Source organism: Phyllopteryx taeniolatus, chromosome 1, assembly GCF_024500385.1.
Source record: "Phyllopteryx taeniolatus isolate TA_2022b chromosome 1, UOR_Ptae_1.2, whole genome shotgun sequence".
NCBI lineage: Eukaryota > Metazoa > Chordata > Actinopteri > Syngnathiformes > Syngnathidae > Phyllopteryx > Phyllopteryx taeniolatus.
This window is the reverse complement of record NC_084502.1, coordinates 23,148,392-23,171,139: the sequence shown is the minus strand read 5'-3', so window position 1 is coordinate 23,171,139 and position 22,748 is coordinate 23,148,392. Positions and strand designations below refer to the sequence as shown.

General features: G+C 40.1%; 1 protein-coding gene across 26 annotated transcripts in view; it reads right to left on the bottom strand.

Moving 5' to 3' along the window:
* The window catches only part of kif1b (kinesin family member 1B), an 86,421-nt gene that overhangs the window by 35,050 nt on the left and 28,623 nt on the right, over nucleotides 1-22,748 (bottom strand). For 6 of the 26 annotated variants that reach the window (XM_061781745.1, XM_061781736.1, XM_061781761.1 and 3 more), the window contains 19 exons: nucleotides 18,879-18,955; nucleotides 18,588-18,767; nucleotides 18,372-18,440; nucleotides 16,063-16,241; nucleotides 15,300-15,411; nucleotides 14,696-14,773; nucleotides 14,548-14,613; nucleotides 14,367-14,384; nucleotides 13,973-14,048; nucleotides 13,493-13,571; nucleotides 13,272-13,414; nucleotides 7,612-7,653; nucleotides 5,615-5,686; nucleotides 4,176-4,387; nucleotides 3,422-3,501; nucleotides 3,124-3,199; nucleotides 2,848-2,901; nucleotides 1,900-1,962; nucleotides 1,623-1,702 (listed from right to left, as the gene is read on the bottom strand). In XM_061781745.1, the coding sequence (XP_061637729.1) occupies nucleotides 1,623-1,702; nucleotides 1,900-1,962; nucleotides 2,848-2,901; nucleotides 3,124-3,199; nucleotides 3,422-3,501; nucleotides 4,176-4,387; nucleotides 5,615-5,686; nucleotides 7,612-7,653; nucleotides 13,272-13,414; nucleotides 13,493-13,571; nucleotides 13,973-14,048; nucleotides 14,367-14,384; nucleotides 14,548-14,613; nucleotides 14,696-14,773; nucleotides 15,300-15,411; nucleotides 16,063-16,241; nucleotides 18,372-18,440; nucleotides 18,588-18,767; nucleotides 18,879-18,955 (1,756 nt within the window). The remainder of the gene's footprint in view (nucleotides 1-1,622; nucleotides 1,703-1,899; nucleotides 1,963-2,847; nucleotides 2,902-3,123; nucleotides 3,200-3,421; nucleotides 3,502-4,175; nucleotides 4,388-5,614; nucleotides 5,687-7,611; nucleotides 7,654-13,271; nucleotides 13,415-13,492; nucleotides 13,572-13,972; nucleotides 14,049-14,366; nucleotides 14,385-14,547; nucleotides 14,614-14,695; nucleotides 14,774-15,299; nucleotides 15,412-16,062; nucleotides 16,242-18,371; nucleotides 18,441-18,587; nucleotides 18,768-18,878; nucleotides 18,956-22,748) is intronic. The other 20 variants (XM_061781797.1, XM_061781859.1, XM_061781935.1 and 17 more) reach the window with 11 other exon arrangements.

Here is a 22,748-nt window from a genome sequence, read left to right as displayed (position 1 = left end):
TGGAACATCCCACAGGTGAATTTTATGGCTACAACACATTCCAATAAAGTTGGGACAGGGTCATGTTTACCACTGTGTTACATCACCTTTTCTTTTAACAACATTGAATACACATTTGGGAAAGGAGGACACTAATTGTTGAAGCAGGGGCGTCCATGTAAAAGACAGTGTGCTTGGATGGCAGCAATGTTTCTCCAAAACCTGTATGTACCTTTCAGCATTAATGGTGCCTTCACAGATGTGTAAGTTACCCATGCCATTGGCACTAACGCAGCCCCATACCATCACAGCTGCTGGCTTTTGAACTTTGTGTCCATGACAGTCCGGATGGTTCTTTTCCTCAATGGCCCAGAAGACACGATGTCCACAATTTCCAAAAACAATTTGAAATGTGGACTCGTCGGACCACAGAACACTTTTCTACTTTTCATCAGTCCATCTTAGATGAGCTCGGGCCCAGAGAAGCCGGCGGCATTTCTGGGTGTTGTTGATTAATGGAGTTTCAAGTTGCACTTACGGATGTAGCGCCGAACTGTATTTACTCACATTGGTTTTCTGAAGTGTTCCTGAGCCAATGTGGTGATATCCTTTACACATTGATGTCGGTTTTTGATGCAGTGCCGCCTGAGGGATCGAAGGTCACAGGCATGGAATGTTGATTTTCGGCCTTGCCGATTACATGCAGTGATTTCTCCAGATTCTCTGAACCTTTTTGATGATATTATGGACTGTAGATGATGAAATCCCTAAATTCCTTGCAATTGTACGTTGTCCTTAAACTGTTCAACTATTTTCTCACGCACTTGTTCACAAAGAGGTGAACCTCGCCCCATCTTTGTTTGTGAATGACTGAGCAATTCAGGGAAGCTCCTTTTATACCCAATCATGGCACCCACCTGTTCCCAATTAGCCTGTTCACCTATGGGATGTTCCAAACAAGTGTTTGATGAGCATTCCTCAACTTTCTCAGTCAGTCTTTTTTCCACTTGTCCCAGCTTTTTTGGAACGTATTGCAGCCATAAAATTCCAAGTTAATGATTATTTGCTAAAAAACAATAAAGTTTATCAGTTTGAACATTAAATATCTTGTCTTTGTAGTGCATTCAATTAAATATAGGTTGAACATGATTTGCAAATCATTGTATTCTGTTTTTATTTATGTTTAACACAACATCTCAACTTCATTGGAATTGGGGTTGTATACCAAAGGTTGATTTATCTGTGTGTATGTTTTTAGTGCTTCAACACTAATTTCAAATTAACTTAGCGGATGAGCCAAAAGATGAAGAAAAAAGGGTATCACGTCAGGGAAAAGATTTTTATAGTTTCCATTAGCCTTTTTTGTAGCAAGAATATCACAGTTTAAGTGCAGAAAGATACACAAGAATGTTAGATCTATTAAGTGGCATTAGAGAAGGCGCGAAATCGCTCTAACGTGGTTAGTTCAAAAGAGGAAATATGAAACGTGCAGCAACAACGTTACACACCGTTTATGGAATACTAGCAAAAGTAGAAGGCAGTATGTATTATGGCTGCCCTTTATTTTAGACTGGGCAAGTATTTTATTATTATTTTTTTCTTCAAGTTTTCTTCAGCAAAGACATACATGAAGTTTAATTTACCTTGTAATTCCGTCTTTGATGTAGTATAGTAGACACTCAGACATGAGAGGATCTTCGTTCAAGTTAACAAGGTGAGGAGTCTACAGGAGGAACATGACAAGGATATGGTTAACTATAATACAGTATGAAAATACAGAAAAATAAAATCGGGTAATGTAAATAAAGTGGGCCCAGTTTTCTATCAAACAATGTATATAAAGGACTATTGTAAATACATTTTCCTACTGTCTGATTTAATCTCTGCTACCACAACACAGTTCTCTGTAAAACAACCAACCTTCTTTGGGGAGAAGACCCCATTAAAGTCTGTATAGAGATCACAAGGCTTCTCATTGAAATGCTAACCAATGGAGCAGCAGTGAATGAGGGGAAAAAAAGAATGAAGACAAATAAATGTGAACAAAAATGGGGAATCAACAACTCAATATTAACTGCAGAGGATGGCTCTTTAACTATGACTTTTGTTCACAAGTCACAAAAGCAGGTAAAAGGAAAGTCAAGACAAGGGCTTTTCCACTACACGGCAACTCTATTCTACTCGCCTCGATTTGGGGTGACCGGTTTTCCACTTCAAAATAGTTATGTGAGAGACTGCAAAACCTGACCACATTGACCACCTCAAGTACGAAGGAGTAAAACTTCTCAGAATCTGGCCACTGGCCACAATAAGGAAGCCAATTTTATTTAAGATAAGACTGCGGGCAGGCAAACAACAACCACTGCAGGAAAGTGGAGACTACAGGGTATAATACTGCATCTTCCACAGCTAAGGCACAGCAGTAATGTAACCTACAGTAAGTGTGTGTTTCATTTTTGTCATTTCGAGCGGTGTTTCCTCAAATGTTGCAATGGGGCCAAATGCCCAATTTCAACATAAAAGCAAGCAGCGGTGGTTTACATCACGCATATCATATCGACTCGGCGAGCTTGGACCCCTGGCTGACCAAGTACTGGAAATAGTACTTCATAGTACATGTTTTTGTCAATGAAAAACCTTAATAGCGTGTAGAGCCATGTTGACATGAATAGGTACAGTGCAGTGGAAATAGGGATCTTCAAACTAGTTTATGTGAAATTTAATCTTGAAGGTATCAAAGGCAATAAGATTTTTGGGGTGGAGTCTACAATCTACAGCATACAAAGTGGGGGGAGGACAGTAATCAATTACTCTTACTAAGGGGATTACTAAGGAATATAACTTTTCTGCCAACATGACTGAACGAACCTTCTTGGTAGGAAAAGATTCAAACTGTTCATCAAATGGACTTTCACGGCTGAGCTGAATACATGGAGGCAAATTATCAAACGTGAGGACAAAGCCAAAATAATAAAAGTTAAGATAATAAGAGCCAATCTAAGATGGTGCATGGACAAGAACCTTTCTTGCAGAACACAGTAACACATGACAACACAAAAGAGGAAGCGAAGGTGGAGGGGAGTGAATAAAAAAAAATCTCATCTTAAAATATATGCCACAGCCTGTGTCTACATGTGTACCTACCTTTTTAGGGGAGAACACCCCCAAAGTGCCACCATCTTCACGGATTGCCACGCCCATCTCTGCAAGTAATGCCTCCCTGCAGAGAAGGCACAGAGCGTTCTAAAATCTGTATTTGTACGTGTTCCACTGTGGCAAACGGAATACACACTGTAAATGATGATTAACTTGTATCTATTGGCGATAATGGATGAGATGTGATCATGTGCATGATATTTTGAGAATAAGGGCACCAAAGATTCAATAGAGCTCAGCATGCTTCAGTCGGTGGACAGACTGGTAATGCGCCTGTGATAATCACCTCTCCATGCGGATTGCCTCAGTCTTACGCAGCTTCTCTTCCCAGGTTTCATTGAGCTCAGCAATGATCTTTTCAGATTCCTAAAACAGAAAAATGAAAGCGTGAACGCCGTAGTCGTAAACCGTCTGTTTTTCTGGTTTTGTTGAGGAAAACTTTATACACTCATCTGTTTAACTTGTATTTCTATATGTCATGTTTACATATGGATCACAAGGGAAAGCGATGGGATAACTAAAATAAACATGTGTTGCCTTTGACTAGTCTGTGCCTCACTCATGGGGCTAAACTGGAATTACTCAGGAGCTATTTCTGTCCACTTTCCTCCATATCTGCGTTTGGACTTGACGTCATTCAATGAGACAGTGTGGGCACTGTGGTTGTCATGGTAACTGCAGCTTCTAATGATTGGTTGGTTGCACTACTGAATCAACAGTCAGCTACTCAGTCATATAAGGAGAATTAGATTGGCGCCCAAATTAGGTTACTGGTGATTTGAAATTACATAAAATAATTGTTAACATATGATCTGAGTGAAATTTACATTGTGTAAACTTATTGTTTAAGACAGACGATAGATTGTGTATACAAAATCAAAGATACACATATACATAACATTTATTTTATCCAAAAAGGTCTATCCCACAAACAAAAAAAGCATTTTAAGTGTATGTTTATTCAATAAATGAAGCAAAAACAATCCTCTTTGAATTAAAGACTTCAGTGGCATGATGTAACCCACACAGGCCAACTTTACCTTGAGTCTTTCAATAGCTTCCTCTCCACCGGGAGTGGACATGATGCGCTCCTGGATGCTGGTGGCCGACTGCAGGGCCACCTGGCTGCACAGTGAGCCAGAGGATGGAGAGGCTGTCAGAGAACCAATGGGGGCTGTGAAGAAATGGCCAGGGCGTTGGTTCTCTGAGGCTATCAAGTATCTACTCTTATTGTTCTGAATGTCTTTAAGGTCTGAGCCAACAGCAAGAGGGAAGAGAGAGAACGACAACAGAGAGAAAAGTGGGCCAGGACAGGATGGAGGGGTGATAAAACATTAAATGAAAGGAATGAAATACAAAATCAGGAGAGAGGAAGGGGGGGACAAAAGGAAGGAAGACCAATGTGAGACACACATTGTACCAACGGGTTAAGACAAGCACTCATTATAATGTGGGCTACAGAGAAGCAGTTTTCACTCCAGGTAGGGTCTATTACTTCCTCCAGCTGCTTTTACTTCATGTAAAGAGAGTCAATAACCTCTGTATCTCCATCTGCCTCTGTACAACTGTTACTGCACTCATATTTGTCTGTGGGAAAACTGCTATCCCTGTATCAATGTGGGCGCCAGATTGGTACAGCAAGATGGTCCTAAATGACATTTGATGACATGCTGCCAAGGTTCAGTCCGCAGCTCATCTCACTCACACACACACACACACACACACACACACACACACTAAACCTGGTCTTTCATCCACATCATGCCAGAAGCACAGCAATCCATCCAAAAGTAAATATATAACCAAGAGAAAATAAACCCTTTACATTGTCTTTATATATTAGATGATAAATACTTTTGCATCAAAGACCACATATTAACTACACAACTTTTTTGGAGGAGTTTAGCAGTCCATCCATCCATCCATTTTCTGTACCGCTATTCCTCACTAGGGTCGCGGGTGTGCTGAAGCCTATCCCAGCTATCTTCGGGCGAGAGGCGGGGTACACCCTGAACTGGTCACCAGCTAATCGCAGGGCACATATAAACAAACAACCATTTGCACTCACATTCACACCTACGGCCAATTTAGAGTCTTCAATCAATCTATCACGTATGTTTTTGGGACGTGGGAGGAAACCAGAGTACCCGGAGAAAACCACGCAGGCACGGGGAGAACATGCAAACTCCACACAGGCGGGGCCGGGATTTGAACCCCCGTTCCCAGAACTGTGAGGCAGGTGTGCTAACCAGTCTTCCACCGTGTCGCCGTTTAGCGGTCATAAGACCCAAATAATGTTTTTTTTATATCCCTTTAAAATGTAAACAGAATGTTAGTACAATAAAGGGTTATGAAGTACAATAAAGGGGTATGAAGGAAGAAGTGTTAGGAATACAGCATAGGGCACACTATCAAACCAACTATTCACTCTAGGTTAGTGGACTTTGATCAGGCTACATAGAATTTGTATTTAATGCACCTTTTGGTCTGAAGCTCTGAACCTCAGTTTGACAACTGAGCAGTGGCATTCTAAAGCTTTGAGCACTGTCACCTGCAGTGGACGATTAGCAAGAAAATAAATACAAAGAAAGACAGCTGCCAAATAAGAAGTGAGAAACAATGAGTTGTAGGATGACATTGCATGAAAATGATGCTGTTGCTTATGCATATGGGGGACTAGCCTAAAAGAGGGACACTCTTAATGATCATTAGGGGCCCTGTAATTAATCTATTTAATCAACACAAGCACATACTAACCTGATAGCATGCTAACCACGGCTGGACCAGTACAGCGAGGGAAGCCTTGCATTTCTATTCAGCTCTAGCTTTTTCACATTAACATGCAAAGCTGGTAGCAGTTTTAATTAAGGCTGGGCGATATGGCTATATAAATAAATAAATATTTCACATAATTAATAATGTTTGTCCGTCTACATAAAACCAAGGTTTAACATGATTTTGATTCATATTTGGGGCTAAAAGGATATGGCTGTGAAACTAAAAAATAAGGCAGCTGAAGTTAATGTATCTTTCTTGAGCAATACTGTTGAAATTGGGACGGTAGCTAGCATCACAATCTCAACAAAAGGGCTGAACATAATAACAGAGTAAGTGATCTTTGAGAATTCAGTCTGTTGTCGATTTGGATTATACCGTATTTTCACGACCATAAGGCCCACTTAAAAGTCTTAAATTTTCTCCAAAATGGACGGGGCGCCTTATAATGCGTCGCGCCTTATGTGTGCATCGAGTTCCAAAATCTGTAAATGTTGTTGTGTGACTTTGAGGAGCGCTCCGCTTGACTGACTGGAAACATTTCCTGCCGACACGCTCCTTATATAGAGGAGAGGCGGACGTGACTGAGGACAGCATGCGGACGTTAAAAGGGGAAGGGTGCGTGTGAAAGAGGACGCTAAAGGCACGCCCCCAGTAGGTATATATTGGCTAAGGAACCCCGAAAATGTCACCTACGAAGAGACATGCTTACGAAGCACAGTTTAAACTGCAAGCTATCAGTTACGTGGATGAACATGGGAGTCGAGCAGCCGCGAGAGAATTCAAGATCAACAAATCCATGGTTCGCAAGTGTATCCCCGGGCTAAGGTATCTGCTTTCACTGTTGTCCGGCATCATTGCTGAACAGCCCCCCAGCAACGAGACTGACTCAGACAATGACGAGAGGGAACCCGGCATGTTTGATGGCGAAATTGCCCAGCTGTTCATTTTGGATACAGAAGATGAGGACTTTGATGGATTTGTGGATGAGGACTGATAAAAAAAATAACGTGAATACATTGTTAAATACTTCAATAAAGTACAACCGAACTCAGTTTTGCTCCCGCTGCCTTTTTAAAAACATACGCTAGCGTATGTTTTAGCGTGCATGCATGCTACCGTATGTTTTAAGCTAGCGTATGTTCTGCCATGCCTGCACCCAATAATACGGTGTGCCTTATGTATGTGTTAAATACAGAAATAGACCCCGTAACTGAGACTGCGCCTTTTAATACGGTGCGCCTTATGGTCGCAAAAATACGGTAATTGCCTCTTTTACTTATTGTGTTCAAACGGAGTACACTAGATGGCTGCACATGCTTTAAAAAATATCAACTGATGAAGTCATTGTTAAATCCACATACTGTAGTCCATCTTGCCATTTTTGAAATTCCCATCCTTAATCTACACACTATTAGAAAAAGGAGAAAAAACACAGCATCGTTTTGTTTCAAATTATGGTGCTATATACATTGTAAATATATACTCTTCATTAAAATTTATGTTTTTGTTTTTGTTGTTGTGTTCTTTAATTTTTGGTTGCTATAAATGCTTACATTTCTGACAAATTGAAAGAAAGAAAAATTACATCGCCCAGCCCTAGTTTCAATATAGAGCTAACATGGGTCATAAAGCAATGTTATCTTAACTACTATATAGCAAACAGCGAAAACAGTGCATGACAACCAGACATATACAAACATTTGATTCCACTTCCTGGGCAATCATCCCCCAGAGGATCAACTGGGGGGAAGCAGGAAAAGGAGAAAAGGGGTCAGAGTTCAAAATCCAGAAGAATTGGAGGAATAGGTTTTAGACATTATTTACTGAGCAGAATGAGAACGATGAGAAGACGATGATGACAAAAAAAATGGCGACAAGGGTCTAGTTAAATGTAGTCAGGAATTAGCAAATTACTGTAGGCCCATTTGTACCTGTCAAGTTTTGGAATCAAGAACCTAAGTGTCTATATATACAACCCCAATTCCAATGAAGTTGGGACGTTGTGTTAAACATAAATAAAAACAGACTACAATGATTTGCAAATCATGTTCAACCTATATTTCACTGAATACACTACAAAGATAAGATATTTAATGTTCAAACTGATAAACTTTATAATAATCATTAACTTGGAATTTCATGGCTGCAACACATTCCCAAAAAAGCAGCAAAAAAAAAAAAAAAAAAAAAAAAAAAGAAAGTTGAGGAAATACATGTAACACTGTTATATTATTTTGATTAACGTTTAATGTTAACTTTTAGGTAGTTAGGATATAATAATGTTTATTAATTTTCCTTTTCTATGATTAATAATAGATTATTTAATATAATCAAAAGGGGGGAGCTGAGTTGGAAAATGTATGCTTTATGTATACCAAATATTACTTCTATTAGTTTTATACAACCTTCACATGCTTTATTGTTCCATGTTGTGACTGCTGGCTGTTTTTCGGCCGTTTTGTGCGTCCTGATAATTCCCAGCCATTTTATGACTACTAGCTAGCTGTTTTTCAACAAAGATAAATTGAGTGCAGCTGGACAAGGATAATTGTTTTACTTTCCTTAGCTTCTCTGCCTCTCTCACTTCTGTATAACAGAGGTGATTGTTTTCCTTCGACTTCAGAAAGGGGTGACAACTCGTAAGACTTGTACCTTTTCCTCTCTATGCAAAGACTTTTCTTTCTTTTTTGTACAACCCCAATTCCAATGAAGTTGGGATGTTGTGTTAAATATAAATAAAACAATACAATGATTTGCAAATCATGTTCAACCTATATTTAATTGAATACACTACAAAGACAAGATATTTAATGTTCAAACTGATTAACTTTATTGTTTTTCGCAAATAATCATTAACTTAGAATTTTATGGCTGGAACACGTTCCAAAAAAGCTGGGACAAGTGGCAAAAAAGACTGAGAAAGTTGAGGAATGCTCATCAAAGACCTGTTTGGAACATCCCACAGGTGAACAGGCTAATTGGGAACAGGTGGGTGCCATGATTGGGTATAAAAGGAGCTTCCCTGAATTGCTCAGTCATTCACAAGCAAAGATGGGGCGAGGTTCACCTCTTTGTGAACAAGTGTGTGAGAAAATAGTCAAACAGTTTAAGGACAATGTTCGTGAACGTACAATTGCAAGGAATTTAGGGATTTCATCATCTACGGTCCATAATATCATCAAAAGGTTCAGAGAATCTGGAGAAATCACTGCATGTAAGCGGCAAGGCCGAAAACCAACATTGAATGCCCGTGACCTTCGAACCCTCAGGCGGCACTGCATCAAAAATGTGTAAAGGATGGGCTCAGGAACACTTCAGAAAACCAATGTGAGTAAATACAGTTTGGCAATACATCCATATGTGCAACTTGAAACTCTACTATGCAAAGCAAAAGCCATTAATCAACAACACCCAGAAACGCCGCCGGTTCATCTACGATGGACTGAGTGGAAAGGTGTTCTGTGGTCCGACGAGTCCACATTTCAAATTGTTTTTGGAAATTGTGGACGTCGTGTTCTCCGGGCCAAAAAGGAAAAGAACCATCCGGACTGTTATGGACGCAAGGTTCAAAAGCCAGCATCTGTGATGGGATGGGGCTGTGTTAGTGCCAATGGCATGGGTAACTTACACATCTGTGAAGGCACCATAATGCTGAAAGGTACATACAGGTTTTGGAGAAACATTGCTGCCATCCAAGCAACGTCTTTTTCATGGACACCCCTGCTTATTTCAGCAAGACAATGCCAAAGTACATTCTGCACGTGTTACAACAGCGTGGCTTCGTAGTAAAAGAGTGCGAGTACAAGACTGACCTGCCTGCAGTCCAGACCTGTCTCCCATTATGAAGCGTAAAATACGACAACGGAGACCCAGGACTGTTGAACAGCTGAAGCTGTACGTCAAGCAAGAATGGGAAAGAATTCCACCTACAAAGCTTCAACAATTAGAGTCCTCAGTTCCCAAACGTTTATTGAATGTTGTTAAAAGAAAAGGTGATGTAAACAGTGGTAAACATGACCCTGTCCCAGCTTTTTTGGAACGTGTTGCAGCCATAAAATTCCAAGTTAATGATTATTTGCTAAAAACAATAAAGTTTATCAGTTTGAACATGAAATATCTTGTCTTTGTAGTGTATTAAATTAAATATAGGTTGAACATGATTTGCAAATCATTGTATTCTGTTTTTATTTATGTTTAACACAACGTCCCAACTTCATTTGAATTGGGGCTGTCGAATCAAATGTGTGGTACCTTCATATTATTGATCATTTCACCCGTTTCAGCACAGGTAGCACTGTCACTTCCAAGAAGCCAAACGTGATAGTGTAACACTTCATTCATTCCTGGATTAGTGTCCATAGCCCGCCGGACTGACCTTTCAGTGATAACGGAGGGGAATTTAATAACGATGAAATCAGAGACATGGCTGAAAATTTCAATATTGAGATAAAGACCAGTGCTGGCTACTGTTCATGGAGTAATGGTTTGCTTGAGCGCCAAAACCAAACACTCACGGAAATACTGCTGAAAGTTAAATTGGACAACAGATGTGACTGGGGAACAGCGATGGATTGGGCACTCATGGCAAAGAACACAATGCAAAATGTACATGGCTTCAGTCCGTACCAGTTGGTTTTTGGACATATTCCCAATCTTCCTTCAGTTCTAGTTGACAAGCCACCTGCCTTGGAAGGCACTACTATCAGTGCATGGGTGGGCCAACATAACCACATTACACACTGCAAGGAAAGCACTCACTAAAGCAGAACGCTCAGAAAGAATACAGTGCGCTCTTAGAAAGCAACTCCGCTCAAACGATGACAAGTATGAAACTGGGAACAAAGTGTTTTATAAAAGGACATCACTCAAGGAAAAGAAAGGCTGATGCTGACTCCTGTGAAGTAGCAGGTGCTATATAGATCGTCAGCAATCTGAAGAGAATGACAAGGCTGAAGATACTAATATTCACAAAGCCAATGATGCAGACAATGCGGAGGATTATCATCAGGATTATCCACAGCCACTGGATGTAAGAGCGGGAGGCTCCATTACACTGAAAACAGGACAAACAATCAATTATTGGGACAAAGACTGGTGTTTTTCATACAGCTAGAGTGATGGGCCAAGCTGGAAAGGCTACCGGACAATACAAGAACTGGTACAATCTACAGTACTCACAACCTGATAACTCATCTGATCTGAGTCAGGTGGCAAATCTTCATGTTGAGACTCTGGACATTGACGAAGTATTTTTCTGACATGCATGATAATGATGTGCTGGTCACAGCTGACAATGCAAAACGTGATGACATTAGTAACTGGAAGAAAATGGGGTGTTTGAAGAGGTAGAAGATGTTGGTCAAAAACAGGTGTCCACCAGGTGGGTGTGTACACTAAAGGTAAGACCTGATGGAATCGTACCCAAAGCCCATCTAGTAGCTCAGGGTTTTGAGGAGTATAATGTTGCAGATCTTCCAAAAGACTCTCCTATGTGCTCGTCAGAGTCCCTAAAGTTACTTATGCCAGTTATCTAGCAGAGACAATGGATGCTGCACTCCATGGACATTTTTGACAGGTTTTCTTCAGGGTGCAGAGCTGTGTCGGGACATTTATCTTCATCCTCCTCCTGAACTCAAATGTAATAGAAAAGTATGGACGCTAAATATATGTGTCTATGGACTAGCTGATGCTTCCCTCTACTGGCACAATAAAGTCAAATCCACACTGCTGAAAACAGGGGCCACAATGTCACAAGTAGAGCCTGCTGTTTTCTACTGATTGGATGGACACTGCTGTGTAATTGGCATCCTCGTTTGTCATGCGGATGACTTCATCTGGGGTGCCTCTCACATTCTTGCCACAACAATTATTCCCTACCTCAAAACTGCTTTCCAGGTGCGACGTGAGGAACATGATTGCTTTTGTTATGTGGGTATGAACTTCACCACTGTGAAAGGAGGAGTGGAGATGCAACAGAATGGATACATACAGACTATTCAACCTATTGTCATGGACCCATCAAAAGCTTTGAGCGTCATTCCCCTCTCACAGACTGCGAGACTGAAGCTGAGATCAAAGATAGGTCAGCCGCTATGGGTGGCCAGACAAAGTAGGCCAGAAACCATGCTTAATACATGTATTCTTGCATCCACCTTAAAACAAGCCACTGTGCAAACTTTACATGAAGCAAATAAAGTACTAAAGAAACTAAAGTCAGTACGTGTCACCCTAAAATTTCATCCTAGAATTTAGGAGATGATGATTCCTTGAAGCTTGCTGTCTTCAGTGATGCTTCAATGGGAAACCTACCTGACGGTGGAACACAAGGTAGACATCTCATTGTGCTGATGGGGGAGGAAGGGACATTTTCACCTGTTTGCTGGCAATTGAAGAAGATCAGGAGAGTGGTTTGGAGCACAATGGCAGGAGAGACACTTGCTCTCGCTGACGGAATTGATAATGCCATATTTCTGTCTTCCCTCTTATCTGAACTCACCAGGGGAAGTCACTGGAGATATATTACCAGTGATATTGTCACAGACAACTACTCCCGAGTGAATGCCATAAAGTCAACCGAATCTGTAACAAGAGAAACGACTGAGACTAGAAATAATTGGCATAAAAGAACTAAACCAAAGCTAAAGGATCCAACAAGTCAACAGCTGACAGATTGTCTGACAAAAAAAGGAGTTTCTCGCTAACTGTTTCTGAAAGTGATGAAGGATAGAAAGTGGAAGCTAGAAGAATGACTGCTACAGAAACAAAAAACAATGACCGTTAAAATTGGTAATGTTTAAAAAATAATAATAATAATGACTATTTAGTATAGAATATTATATTTCAAAAACATGCACACCGAATGCTAAACTTCAGTTGCATGTGTGTTTTTATTTACATTTTTTTATTTTAAAAAGAGTGGAGACTGTTAAGTTACATTTCTTTGTGGACTTATTCTGTTTTTTTACGGCAATCATCAACCGTTTACGAGGGAGCGCCGAGTGATTACGTCTTGATTGTGTGCGGAGTTGTTTTTTGGGCGGGAGTGACCGTGCTGTTAGGTGAAGTTGTTAAATAAATGGATAAAACAACTTGAACGTGTATTTTTATTGGAAATTAACGTGGTATTTATCCTTTAGGGCAACTATGTGGCACAACAGAGGTGAAACTGAGTTTTTTTTTTTTTTTTTTTTTTTTTTATAAATGCCATTTGTCTAAAAGTGACATACATAAACTATTTTGAAAAACATTTACATTTAGCTTTTTGTTTGTAAGGCAATGGAACCAATGTGTGCAAGAGAGGAAATGTTAAGAGAAGAGGAGGCCCACACTGTGTGGAATGTTGTTGATGTATCACTTACTGTCCAGGATGTCTCCTAGTCCTTGTGCACGCAGCAGCTCCTTCAGTCGAGCCACTTCATCCTTAAGGTCGCGCACCAGTTTATTGTTGGGATCCTCATTAATGACAGCATTGCATTTGATGTTCTTTGCCCGATCAGCATAGCTAGAGATGAACACAAATAATGAATATTAATGATCTGGACTTATTTTTTTACCATGTCCAACCGGATGGGAACCTTACCGCAGTGTGCTGAGAGTTTCATCATAATTGATATCAGCAGGACTGAGGGCAGCAACCATTGCAGTTCTGGAGTTTCCACCTTTTAAAAACAATATTCATGAAACTTTTTTTTTTTTTTTTTGGAAAGACAAAAATCAATAAATCTTTATTACATCTATTTCCAAAAGAACTACATTGTCACCTCACTGTCTCATTTGTCCAAGGAAACTGATATTAACATGCTAGTCCAATTTTAACTTTTAGATTAAATATCCTTGTTGTATGTTGTATGTGCTGCTTTGTAAAGAGGGGCCCCACAAACAGGCTCAAAGAATTGGACATATTGTTTATTACTGTAGTGAATATGAGGAATGTGTTTTTAGCAGTCACAATCATTTCTGTATCACCGCATACAAATTGTCTACATTGTTTTGTACACACACAAGATATTGAAACATATCATTTCCAAGTGATGTAATACAAATGTGTTAATGTTCATACCAAGATTCTCCCTCAAGAGCCATGTCAAAACAGAGTCTCTGTATGGGATGAAGTCTGACTTCTTCTTCTTTTTGCTCTAAAATGTAAATACAATACCTTATTCAGGCGGAAGACAATTTTAACAGAGTGTGATGTGACAAAGTTAGTGATGGCATTTGAGATTTTTCAACATGTTGCATCATGACAACAAAATAAGATCATGTGAAATCTGCTAAACTCTAATTTGAAGTCCTTTGGCCAAACAATCCATGAAGAGTGAAATGCACAGCACTTAACTAAATGGGTTAAAAATGTAGAAGAAAGCACAATGTCAACAATATATATGGCAAAAGGCAGTCAATTCTGGCCCATGGGATGAATCAGAGGTTAATGGTTGAGCTGCCAAAGGGTTTACCTTGCTGGTGGAGTTGTCCTGTGTAAGCAGGTATTACAAAGACAGGGGAAAAGACAAGGGCAGACATTACAGCATCCCAGGCAAAAAAAAAAAAAAAAAAATCCTTTACAACAAAGGGTAATTTTATTTAGGAAAGACAAAGAGAAGAGAAGAGCATAATTAAAACAGACAATGCACTCACCACTTCAGCCAGGGCAGAGATGACCTTTCCTAACGTGGTTAGAGACTTGTTGATGTTTGCGCCCTCCTGCAACCAAATAAATATATTAAACAAGTAAGCAACAAGCCATTCATGATGCTATTCAGTGCACGCAAAATTTTAGTATTACCTTCAGCCTGGTGCCTTTAGCTCCAGTGGAATCTGCTCGTTCACTCCCTGCCAAGTCCACAAGACTAATTTTACTGACCTGAAACAGAAGCCATTGAACAAAATTACCATTAACCTATCATGGACATATTGCTATACGATATTAACACTATCTTTTGACAACGATAATGTCAAAATACAGCAATAATCAATATTGTACAGTATATTGGGGGAAACTACTACGTTACACAATAAAGCATGATATTAACGTAACTGAAGAAGGAAAACAGTCGTCACATAAACATTAGTTCATTGATACCAGTAAAGATTATTTATAGCAAAATAATTCATTAAAAAAAACAGTTATCAACAGTAGTTGAAATTATTTACTGTTGGATATTACTGTGACAAGTTAAACTGGAGCAAGAAAGCATTGTGTTCAGCAAAATACATAGTGTTCTTTGTATGTGCCGGAGGAAATGCTATCACAAAGCCACAATTAGTGAAACAAAATAAGATAAATAAATAAAAATAAAAACATTATCTGTATAGACAAAACACAAAGACATCCAGTGACAACTATAAGAATAGTGAGAAAGGTCTCAAGAGTGTTTAGAGTCGCCTACCTTTTCAGTGGAAAGGTCTGTCTCACTGTCGTGTTTTCGCTGTGTGAAGACAATAGTGAAAACTGCATGGGACCTGCTACTGGTCTCATTCATGTTAGTGGCTGCCACAGTTCTGTCGGTGAAGAGATGCAGTTGCAATTAGATTAGTCCAAACAACAAAAAGCTTTTTGCATATTCATTTTTTTATTTGAAATTATTTTACACACAACAGAGTCGTCACTGGGCTTTACACCTATTAGAGTGACTTATACATTAGGGATTATTTAGCCTGGCGAAGGTGGATAATACCATGAAGACATCAGACACAAACACACACGGCACACTCAGAGGGCTTATTTCTAGAACATAGCGTGTAAAACCCCTATCTCCTCCTGTGACAGTCCCTCATGAGTCAGCACAGGAAGATTAAGGCAAGGTTTGTGCCTCCCTGCAGGAAATTGCACAGTGACACAAATACACTTACACACGGACACTAATTTAATGCAAGTGAAAACATGATTTATTTAATTAGAAGCACTCAATCCATAAAACAAAGACTAAATTTAAGAAATGCCATTCTGAGAATGGGCTTCAAACTTAAACTGGCAGGGGTTTTTTTTTTTTTCTTGAATTTTGTTGTTCCTTGAACAATACTAATCATTCAGCTAGGAAAATTATACAATAATTTCCACATTCCATTTCTTCTTAGCCTTCCTGCAACTTTCCCCCGAAATGGTGCAATTCAGCTGATCCGATCATACAGTTTTTCCAGAAAGTGTCTCACCTGGCCTTATTGCCCGCATCCATGAGGTCAGCGATGTCAGTATAGGAAGTGACGGCAAGCTTGGAGAGGTCCTCCACGTAGGGGCCCAAAAGTGGATGTTCTCTAACCCGCAGATTCCCTTTGTTCTTCGGATTCAGCAGATCTCGCACCCGCTCACAGTAGATCTCCATGTAACTGACCTACAGACAAAGACATAAATTCAGTTCCTTGTCCTATCCCGAATATGTTGATCATGTACAATGGAACCTCCAAAGTCCATCCATCCATCCATCCATTTTCAACACCGCTTATCCTGGTTAAGGTCGCAGGGCGCTGGACCATATCTCAGCTGACTTCGGGCGAAAGGCGGACGACAGCCCGAACTGGTCGCCAGTCAGTCGTAGGGCATATATAGACATGAACAACCATTCGCAGTCATTTACTTATTATTACACTCGTATGACAAGTCCACCCATCCATGTATTTTCTATACCGCTTATCCTGACGACGGTGAGCTGGAGCATGGTTACCAGCCAATCGCAGGGGACATATAAACAACCAACCATTCACCCTCTAGGGTTGTCAATTAACCTAACATGCCTGTTTTTGTGAAGAAACCAGAGAAAACCCATGCAAGCACATGGAGAACAAGGAAATTCCAAACAGGAAGACCAAAGCTGAGATTCAAATCCTGAACCTCAGAACTGTGAGGCAGACATGCCAACCACTGTAACACTGTGCTGGCTATGTGATTGTTTACAGTGTTAAAATATTATCTTCAAAATTACATGTGCCGTTAAAGGTTTTATGACAGCAACATTTTGGATTCTCTCTATTTCCATTATTTTCTATGGAAGAATTTGTTTCCAAATCCTAAAATATGCGGGGTTTGACCTTAACCTTAAAAGGTTGCACAGTATTTGATACAAACTAAAATTATTTTGCTTATTTTGCTGATGTTTTAATCTCTTATGAGCCCCATCTTATCAGGACTTTCTCACGCAGGGATCTTTCTTCATAGTTACAACAAAGCTGAGTGTGAACGTTAGAATCTCATACCACAGTATATCAGATCTGCCAACTCAACAGCATCCTTTTAATGTGAATCTACAATTACTTCCCAAGAGGTACGTCACACATAAATAAAGATATTTTGACAAATTCATATTGCCACAGACACTATAAGACTAGTGCTAGGAAAAGTTAAAGTGGCACTAAGGAGAAATCCGTGTTTTGTTTCTAAATACATTAAATGTGTTTGAATATCTATCCATCCATCCATTTTCTACCGCTTATCCGAACTCGGGTCGCGGGGGTAGAAGCTTTAGCAGGGACCCCCAGACTTCCCTCTCCCCACCCACTTCATCCAGCTCTTCCAGGGGGATCCCAGGCCAGCCGAAAGACATAGTCTCACCAGCGTGTCCTGGGTCGTCCCCGGGGTCTCCTCCCGGTGGGACGTGCCCGGAACACCTCACCAGGGAGGCGTCCGGGAGGCATCCGAATCAGATGCCCCAGCCACATCATTTGGCTACCACTACCTGGTCACTACCCACACCTCGTGACCATAGGTGAGGGGAGGAATATAATTCCTGAAAACATATGCAAAGACATACCAATATAGTGCTGAATTGTTGAGATAAATATTAAGCATCTTTTTCACCGTTTGAATTTTCCTGATTTTATGGGCGGGGCTAAAACAGAGCCACGTGACGTCATGATGGATTGACTTTTTAAAAACACACGGAGATGGGGAGCTGAACATCAACACCACCACCTGACTCTACAATGCCCATTTTACGACGGATAGTTTTGTAAATTTTCACCAGAGACATGGCTTCGTGGGTAACTTGATACTAGTGAATGGGGCAGTGCCGACTGTCTAACTACCTGGGCTTCCTCCTACCGTCCCGCTGTCGTCAGGTGTCGTGTTCGGCTGTGACATTATGTCACCTACAAGGAGGGTAAGTTGACTTGTGTGCTTATTTTTATGATTATAGTCCACAATAACCTTTCAATTTTGAAGTTGAGCCTCCTAACGCGATTTTACATCGTATAAGCTATCACCCCCTCAGTGTTGTTTCCTTTTGGCACATCCATTCGACACGCCCACAGCGTCTGAGAGCTGAAAGGTGGCCCTTATTATACAAGTTTTGAAGCCTGATTTTATATACTTAGCAATTTTTTTTTTATTCATTCACTCACAACATTACTCTTCTCTGTTGTGTGTCAAATTTACATTTCATTTTTTGTGCCTGTTTAGTGCCACTTTAACAAGAAGAGCCAATGCCAGAGTAAGAACATGACAGATGAAAAAGTAGCCTGAGATTCACCTCTACAGAATAGGAGAGCTCCTTTTTGTTGTTATCCTCATTGATTTTCTCAAATAGATCTTCACAAAGCTGGAAGGGAGATAACGACAGTTGTTAGTACCAATAGTCCATCAAAAGGTAATAGTGTCTACAGAAAACACAAATTTAAGCATTAAGCACATTAATTAAATCAAGAAAAACTAGAGCTTCATTGTCAGAAAGTAGGAGTGGACAAACCATGGGAATGATTCCTTCCTGGCCCTCCTCCTGTTTGCCCATCATGGTGTAGGATTTGCCAGCTCCAGTCTGGCCATATGCAAAAATGCACACATTGTAGCCCTCAAAGGCGTGCTGCAGCATTTCCTTCCCAATGTCATTGTACACTTGATTCTGTGCAGCAAAGCCGGGGTCTTCCGGCTGCAGCAGAAAAAAGAAAAGAATGCATATAATGTTAAATTCACAAGAAAACCAACAGAAGATGTTTCCTTTATTAGTCATAATACCAAAAACAAACAAGGCTAGACTCACCGTCGTGTGGGACCAGTAGGAGTAATCAAAACTGAAGGTCTTCGCTGGTTCTTTTGGGGCTTTGGGGTTGAGAATAGCTGAGGATGAGGAACAAACTTATGTGTTACGATTAATTTCATTCTTTTACTCAGTTATCAAAACATAAGTTGTGTTCTAAACCAATCTAATTAAAAAGCATGAACAAATGTTTAAAAAAATCATTGCAAATTTACGTGTGTAAGCTTATTTCAATCATGTATTTAACACATTACATACTGAGCATTTTCAAGCACATATACTAGTGAGGCAGTGTATTTTTCTGGGAAACGTACATCGTGTTTAAACTTTTACACATTGGATATGGTCTTGCGGGCCAAATATAATTATATCCGACCTGCTGGCCTGAGTCTGACATATATGCTCTACTGAACCTGCTGTATCTGCCATCGACCTGAAGACACTTCACTTATGCACGGCTGGAGTGTTCCTGATGCCCACACATACATTTCTTAATGAACAAGAATCTGCAACTATGCCTGGCATTTCATCCCTCTCAACCATGCTTGCTGCAACCCGCGGGCAAGCTCTTAAAACTCTCCACACACTGAATCCAAGATGAAGGAAAGAAAGCACACTGAAATTGAGACTTTACTCGAGGATATTTGCAGATATTAATATTTCCGTCTGCTCACTGTTTTTTTTAATCCTCTTGTCTACTAGATGGACATTTATCTGTCTTGTGTGTCATGTGCAGACCCTGTAAACATCAAGGGGCAGTGGAGGAGTTGGATGTGCAAATGAGTGAGTGTGAATAAGGTTTGAGAGACTAAATGTTATAGGCCTAGCAACAATGCATAGAGCAACTACAGTAAACCAAGTCATGTATGTCAAATAAACCTCCATCTCAATGAAGATTTACTCAGATTATTATGTTCTTTTTTTTCATGTCATATGAGCAACAATGGCGTATTTATTTCAGTTTAATGCAACTTCTGAGCTTCACTAAAGGCAAATTAAATCTACGACTCGCAACTCGACTTAAGGACGCTAAGAGGCTTTCATATCAAGATGTCCCCGACTGAGTGCTCAGAGGATTCAGCACACTTATCAATAATGCATGAGATGTGGAGAGACGGGGATTGGATATCGCCCTACGTCAGTCACATACTGTTAGAAAAGCACAAAGTGTCCTCAGACACTGAAACACTGACAGCCACATTTTAAATTTGTGACAATTGAAGCAGCAGTCATTGCATTCTGAAATCAAGAGGCTAACCCCCAGTACAGGTAGAGAAACTATGCATTTTTGAGACAAAGACATAATTCATCATTAAGAATGGGTTGCTTGTGGATGGAGGGAGCGCAGGAAACAAAAAAAAGAGATAGTATAAACAGTTTTTAAGGAATGCAATTAAATGCAAAGGATTAAAATAAATACAATAAAAACAAAGTACTTCAAGTAAAATTCAAGTATGCCTACCATTTAAACAGTAAATGTGCTAAGTGCTAATAAATAAACTGTTTCAGAGGTTGAGTTTTAGGAACAAACATTTGGCTCTGGTTTACCTGACTGTGGTGTCTCAGCCTTAACACTAGTGGCACTAGTGTAGTTTCTCATGTATAATATGCTCTCGAGTATAATGTGCACACCACCAAAGTTGACGCCAGAAATCAGGAAAGGTTTTCTACCTATGTATAATTCGCATCCATAACTTCTTATACATTCATACAGTATATTCACATGCGATAAATAATGGTTGGTAATTCGCCTTTACTCTATAGTTCAAATTAATTCTAATCAGTTATGTACTATGTTGAATTCCCGTAACTCCTGATTAATCAATTTAATATTGTCTGTAATGCACTCTAGAGTTTAGTTTTGACATTGTGGCTATTAAGGTGGGCTTACCCCTCCCGGCTCAGTATTGCCGACTTGCACAATGTAATGAAAACTAAATTGGGTCATCTGTTGGGATGATACAATCACTTCTGGGTCCGGAATAATTTCATAACTAGTCAACACGCAACAACAAGATGCAGAGCGGGGATAAACACACATAAGGTCTATTATTCACATTATTAACTGTTTTAGAGGATTAGGGGATTCACTGAAATGTATATGTGTGTTTTATTTATTTGTATTTGTGTATGAATACCTCACTGCAGGTATTTCTGGACAAGAAAATAGTTTGCTGCTCAATGTACATTTAAGAAATAAAACTGTTCCATCCATATTCTGAGCCGCTTATCCTCACTAGGGTCGCGGGAGTGCTGGAGCCTATCCCAGCTATCTTCGGGCAGGAGGCGGGGTACACCCTGATCAAGCCAGCCAATCGCAGGGCACATATAAACAAACAACCATTAACACCTCCGGGCAATTTTAGAGTCTTCAATCAACATACCACGCATGTTTTTGGGATGAGGGAGGAAACCGGAGTGCCCGGAGAAAACCCACGCAGGCACAGGGAGAACATGCAAACTCCACATAGGCGGGGCCGGGGATTGAACCCCGGTCCTCAGAACTGTGAGGCCCAGTCGTCCACCGTGCCGCCTAAACAATTGGTCATTCATTTTGAATTTAAATTGCTTATTTTTTCTTGTGTATTTATAATTGCTCTTTAACTGAGCAAAAATATAATTAGTCCGAATACCTGAATATTTGATAAAAAAAATTTGGTATGATACTCGAAGATTCGATAGCTTCAGCCCTACAATCCACCAACAGGTTAAAGTAAAACGGCAGAGCAGGAGCTTCCATATTGGTTACTGAAAGTGGATACATTGGGGCAGGTGGCTAAATAAAGCTAAAAGTTAAACTTTGACCTGCCTCCAAGGGGAAATTGGAGCCAGGGTATTAAGAAATGCGGCGGTGTTTTGCTTAACAGTGTCCCTCCATTACCCTTTCCTGGAACAATTTAAACTGGCAAATAACAAGGGAGCAGCTAAAAAGACCGAGTTAATGGTGAGAACATTGGGACTTATTCCATAGTTCTGGACTTGAAAATGATGTTAGCAGAAAGAATTCCCCCCAAAATTTTAAACTCAAGCAAGCTGACTTTTTACTTTTTACTTCCTGTCTTTCCTGAAAAGTTATCATTTTGGAGGTGAGGGGATTCTTTGCCACAGCTAGATTATCTGAAATATGAAATATATACTATAAATATACTTTATAGTATAGTACATTCCTTTGTCCACACCGGCTATGCAGTGTCTCCAGTTTTTTTTTCTTTTTTTTCCCAAAAACAGTTGTGATTTTCGTGGTGTATATATTTTAAATATATAAAATAGGACTAATTACTGCCACTTTATAGTATAGTACATTCATTTTTCCACACTCTGGCTACGCAGTGAATTTGGTCTCCAATTCTGTCCTCTACATCACACACACCATGGGGGGATTTTGTGGATGAAAAAGCGGCGTTCCAAATGCAATTGATATTATTGGACTGTTTCATTTTCTTAAGCAAAAAAATACAGGAAGTCCTCGAGTTACGACGTACTCGACCTACGACGTTTCGACTTTACGACGCCTGTGCCTCGTCCGCCATTTTGTCCCCAGCACCATAGTGTTTCTGCTTAGCTAGTGCATAGTGCTTGTCTGTGTTTGTGCGCCGGGAGTATCTTTGCCTTTTTCGCCCTCCTTTTTCACACTCTGAGCAGTACTGGTAAGTACAGCATCTTATTTTTTTATTTTAATGTATTTTAGTTTCTTTATACGAAGTGTTAACCTTTCCTGCAACGGTCACCTGACCGTGGTCGGGAGATGCAGGGGAGACGCCTTCTCCAGGGCCGTGGTTGTCCTCCTCGGGGTTAACTCCCTTCTCTCGTTGCACAGGTGAGCTGGGTGGCGGCAACAATAAAGGCACGAAGCACCGATTTGCTCCTTTAATG